This window comes from Lotus japonicus, chromosome 6 (assembly GCF_012489685.1).
Source record: "Lotus japonicus ecotype B-129 chromosome 6, LjGifu_v1.2".
Taxonomy (NCBI): domain Eukaryota; kingdom Viridiplantae; phylum Streptophyta; class Magnoliopsida; order Fabales; family Fabaceae; genus Lotus; species Lotus japonicus.
Window position 1 is genome coordinate 16547365 of NC_080046.1, and position 6000 is coordinate 16553364.

The window sequence follows — 6000 nt, forward strand, 5'->3', positions numbered from 1 at the left end:
AAATGGATAAGAAAATATATTAAGTCAGAAGTCAGTGAAAAAGATGCAAGTTAGAAATACAAAAGGGGCGGTCCTTACCAACAAATTTTGCTAAGTTTCTTTTTTTGAATGCATCGTAAAAATCTGTGAGGTTTAGATTAATCGTTGACAAGAAGTCAACTTCCAGTTTTTCATCAATTGTCAGAGAAGTTTCGGGTACTTTGTAAATAAGTTCAGGCTTATCAGTCCAGTAAAAGGGGAATCGGGGGGTGCCATCATCAAAGTAGAAAATATCTCTATTTTGTTCAGATTCTCTAAGTTTGAAAAATTTGGCTTTCCAATGTTTGTAATTGCTCCTAAAAAGGGTAAATAAGCCACTCCCCCTAGCGGAAGATAAAGAAATATATTCGCCTTTTACTTTCATTCCAGAGGTTTCAAAGAAGGAAAAGAACTTCTTGCAGGTAGGGACTATATTTAAGCAGACGCATAACAGTTCAAAAGCTCTAAGGTAAGCCCAACCATTAGCAGAGAGTTGAGTTGGGGCGATGTTCATTAGAGTTAGGCTAGAACAGGTGAAATCGGAAAGGGGAAGCTTGTACTCAAGATCTAGGAAGATGGTTTTGAAGAAATAGGTATGATTTCTGCCGTTGGAGTCAGGTTTTCCAAAACAACAAGGTTCATCAGGGTCACAGGCAATGATGTCTAAATGGGCATCATTTCCGTCAGCCCTAAAAGTGTACTGGGTTAACAAATCCAGTACTTTGGGAATGGTACGAAATTCACTAAACCTAGTTGCGATTTTGCGTGAGATCCATAATGAATCAGCGGCTGTGGATTCCTTACGGTTTTTAGGTGCTTTACGGGGATTTTTGGCAACCATTTTGGAGAACCTACCTGAAATTAAAGAAGAGGGGGGTTGTCAGGGTAGAAATGTGATGAATAAGTTGTTATAGGTATGTTAGGCAGCCAGGTTTCAAATTCTGGGTAAAATGATTTTATGTGCAGAAAATTTTGGTATGATTTCTAAGTTTAGGAGAAGGAGCAGCAGTAGATGAAGTGTAAAAACTTAAGGTTGATAAATAAGTACTTGAAGGGAATGAGGATTTACCAGGAGAAAATTGTAGAACCTTGAGGGAGGTGAAAGCGTTTTTGTGAGAATTCCTGAAAGTTCTCCAGGTACTTGAGACAGAGCAGCGAATATCTTTAGAAGTTATGGAGAAAATTACTAGAAAGTTGGGAAGGTAGAGGATGGTAAGAAAAAGATTTTGGGTCACGTTTTATAGTGTTAATGGGTTCCAGGCGCGTCGATTCATATGTAGGCAGAATCAATAAACTGTGAGACGTGTCTCTTAAGGGGCCTTTAATTTTTACCTTGGAAACGTTTCTGGAAAGTAAACGGGTTTGCGTGTGGATAGAGTTGAGAATAGGTAATTATTACTTTTGTGCCGTTTGATAGAGTTATGTCAGTGGAAATTAAATGCTGAGTGGAGGTGAATTTTGGGAAACGTCAGGCGTCGTTTCACCATGGGGTTTCAAATTTCAAAATATTTGCATATCTTATCTGTGATTATGACAGGAATATGACAGTGAAGTGATGGGAAGAGATCTCGGTCAGAATCTTAAAAAAGAGAGCAGATGGAGTAACTTCAATGATCGACAAGGGCGAAGCTCCTTTCTAGGCATAGGTTCTTTTACTTGTTACAAGGGCGAAGTTGATGTTGTTTATTAAGGGCGAAGTTGATGTTGTTTATTATGTATCATCTTTTTCTTGTAACAAGTTGTTTAGGCTTAGTGTTATTAACTTTATATGTTAAGGGGCTTTGAGTATTGTATTGTGGGCTTACTTAAAAGACACACTGCACCTTAAAATGACTTTTAAGATTAGGTGTCTTGTGGGCTTGTGTACTGTTATCGGGCTTACAACTTTTGTATTATGTGGGCTTACCGAATTTGTACTATTGGGCCAGGCGACCCATGACCCGAACGGGTCAAAACACCATAATATATAAGGAGGACACCGCCCATGCGGTGGGGGATCCAACACTTTTTTACTCATTTGCTATCTTGTCATTTTCTACTTTTGTGGCCTAATTGCTTAGCCCTGACCGGAGATTTAGACCGGAACAACTCCATAAACTTTGTGTCCCTCTTTGACCGCTCGCTTTCCCATATGACCATACTGTTTGAAACTTTCAGAATAACACTTCCTTGCAACCATCTGATCAGCCTTTAAAACTCCTACGCCCCCCTTAGTCAATGGATACTTGACTGTTAAGTGTCTCGTTGAAATTATAGCTCCCAACTTGTTCAAAGATGGTCGCCCTATGAGTACGTTAAACGGAGATGTACACTTTATCACCAGAAACTTTATGGAGTAAGATTCTGCATTCTTCCCTTCTCCAAAAACAGTTTCCAGCTCCACATAACCTCTGACAAATACTCTTTCACCTGAAAAACCAACCAACGCCCCATCATATGGCAACAAATCAGATTCTGTAAGCCCAAGCTTCTCGTAAGCATCTCCATAAATTAAGTCAGCAGAGCTTCCCTGATCCAACAGTACCCTCTCAATTTCAAAATTAGCGATCGTCAGCATCACCACAATTGGATCATCCTCATGAGGCTTTACACCTGCAAAATCTCGAACAGAAAAAGTGATATCGGGCTGCAATCCCCAGCTTCCCCAATCGCTAGCATAAACCGCATTCATGGAATGAATGTACTTCTTTCGCGAAGAACTTGTTAATCCTCCGCCTCGAAATCCTCCAAAGATTGAATGGATGCGCCCCTTAACTTCTGCGCCGGCCTGCTTCTTGGGTTCTGCTTCTTCAATCTCATTCCCTGCTTCATCGCTGTTTGCTGAAGTTCCAGCCCCATCTGAATCCTTTCGCCTTTCCAGCTGCTTCATGTGTCCCGCTTTTATTAAAGCCTCAATTTCTTTTTTAAGTGTAAAGCAATCATCTGTGTTGTGTCCCACGATCCTATGGTACTCACACCATTTAGTTTTGTCCACGTTGCCTTGTGGGCGTTTCGGTTGCTTTAGGAAACAGATCGTGTTGGCCTCCAAACACATGTGCAAAGCCTCAGTTAAATTAACCGCTAGTGGGGTCTGCTTTTCCTCTTGATTTCTGGTCCACGTCATATTTCCATACCCACGATTTCCGTAGGGCTGAGCACGATGTTGATAATTGGAACGGTTATCGTATCGTCCCGAATTGTTGTAACCTCTATCTCCTTTCCCAACCGCTCCGCCTGAACGCTGATCGTTAACCGCCGCCTTCTTGGAATCTTTCGCCTGATGTTGGCCTGGAACCCCTGAATTCCGACGATCCTTCTTGATGCGGTCACTTTGTTCTTCGCGAATAAAGCCTTGCACTCTGCTTCGCAATTCAACCATCGTTTCAACAGGCTTTCGACTCAGATTGCTGTTAAAGCTACCTGGCTGAAGCCCTAACTCAAAAGCAGCAATGCAAATTTCCGGCATCTTATCCTCCAAATGAACTGACGACTGATTGAAACGCCCCATGAAATGTTAGAGGCATTCATTTGGTCGCTGTTGAATGTTGAATAATGCTGCTGGAGTCACCTTCTGGGCACGGCTTGTCGAAAATTGAGATAAGAACTTGGCTGACAAATCCATGAACCCAGCAATTGAACGAGGCGGTAATGTTGTAAACCAAGTCATTGCTGACTTTTTGAATGTTGAAGGCAACATTTTGCACTTCAAAGCATCGTTAGCGCCTACGATCACCATTTTGGTGTTAAAGTACACCAAATGCTCCTTTGGATCAGAATCTCCAAAGTACGAATCCAAAACGAGTGTCTTCAAATTATCCGGGACGGTGGTGTTTGCAATGTCCTCTGTGAACGGTTGAAAGTCCACCATCGTTTCTGCCATTTTTCGATCGCCCTCCTGCAAGCCTCGAACTTGGTTAAGTTCTGCAAGTTGAGTATGCAGTTGCTGATTGTGCTGGCGGAGATCGGTGAGATCCGCCATGATCCTCGTGAGAATATCGGGTGGAACGCCCTCATGATTGACGTGATTCCCTCCTCCATTCGCACCGGACCGAGTTGATGTTACCATTCTGGGAAAAATGGAAGCCTAGGAATGATCTCCGTCGGCCCCACGGTGGGCGCCAATGTTCCAGTATAGAACCTTAGCCCAAGGCTTAAGCAATCAGAGAGCAACGTAAGAAAATTAGCTAGACCAGTTTGTGAAAAGTGAATTGGATCCCCCATCGCAAGGGCGGTATCCTTCTTATATATTATTGGGTTTTGACCCGTGCGGGTCATGGGTCGCCTGACCCAGTAATTACAGAAACTCTTAAGCCCACTAAGACTAAACTGATATGGGTTTTCCTCCACTAACTACTATCAAATCCCTTTCAAGACTCAATCGTAGTATAGTATCAGGTTTTGTCGTCTCCACAGGGATTGTGTTGCTACGTATTAATTTCACTAGCTAAACATTGTTTGAACAGTTTAAACATAATATGTGTTTTATTTAAATTGAGGAAAAACTATAATTAAAGCGATAAAAGAAGTTTCACGGAGGCAAACAAAGAAGAAAATGTATTTGGAAAATGAGTTCATTGATTTACAACTTATTCTCAACCAATATACTCTTATAAGATGAACTTAACATTTAAGATGCCGATAAGAGTTATTCACCTACTAATTTCTTAGCTAAGTGAATCTACCAATTAAGAACCTAGCCTTAATTCCTTAAGTCCTAGTGATCATAAAGGAGCATTATAGCACATACATACTCGATAAGACATTCCCAAGCTCTGTTTCTAACCTAAGAAGTTCATGTCCTAGTGGATAGAATCCCTAACTGTCACTCAAGAAATCCTAATAGTTCCTACTAGATAATCCTATCCTAGAGAGGTGAGTATCCCGACTTGTCACTCGGTATAGATCTCTTTTCCAACTCATGATATTCATACCTAAGAGTTAATGTCTCCTATTGTCACCTAGAAAACCTTAACCCTACCTAAGACATGTCTTTCTTAAGATGACTGATGCAAGGGTGGTTCCTTTCATAAACTAAATTTACACCAACTTCTCAATTGTCATGTAAATCCTAAAAAACATCAAATTGGTAAAAAATACATGAACGCGCAAAGAGAATTATTAAACCTAAGACATAGGTGTTTTTCCTCTTTTTATGAACTAAGCTACATTAATTCATATCAATTTCTCAATTTATTTACGAATTAATATAAACCCTTAAAATTATCAATCGACCAATAGAAGCACTAAGCATAGAGAGAAACGCCAAATAATGGAAACACATACTTATAATTGCATAAAGATGTATTGAATAAGAGTAAAATCAAACTACATCATCCAAAATACTAAAATAGAGTCAAAACATAAAAATAGGTAAAGAGAAAAACAAAACCCAAAATAGAACGGAGTCATGGACGTCCGGAGAAGCTGTCACCTCCTCCATGGCCCTGACTCCGGCCCTCAAGGGCCTAGCCTTCCTCTCCACCAAGAAATTGCCTCAAAGTCTCCCAAAGGTGTTTATTAGGTTTTGGAGAAAAGAAAGATGAAAAAGATCCCAAAAAATAGGTCAAAAACGGAATTTATAGTGATTTTCGTGTTCTGTGCGTTTTTTTGTCCTATCTGATGCAGAAAATGATCTGGCGTAGTCAGGCACACCGTAACACGGTGCACCCGCGTGCATCTGGTGCATTTTCTTCCAGCCACAGACACGTGTCACGATCCCAGCGCAGGTGCATGGTAAGCTCGTGCACTTGCATATCGCATGATTCCAGCCTCCATAATTCTATTTTAATTCCGAATTTTCTCTATTTTCTCCTAAAATAAAGCAAATAAAAATAGATAAAAGATAAAAATAAGATAACACCTTAAAATAAAATTATCTAATCCTAAATTAAAGTAAATAAATCCTAATAATAATTAAATAGAATATAAAGCTAATTTAAATCCTAATAAAATCTAGAAAAATAATATAAAATGTAGAAAAATACTAAAACTAAATAAAAATAT

General features: G+C 40.0%; 1 protein-coding gene across 1 annotated transcript; it reads right to left on the reverse strand.

Moving 5' to 3' along the window:
* Window positions 1-2092: 2092 nt before the first annotated feature.
* LOC130725007 (uncharacterized) lies at window positions 2093-3505 on the reverse strand. The gene has a single exon (XM_057576270.1). It carries the CDS (start codon window positions 3503-3505, stop codon window positions 2093-2095), a length of 1413 nt encoding a protein of 470 aa, XP_057432253.1.
* Between the last annotated feature and the right edge of the window lie 2495 nt (window positions 3506-6000).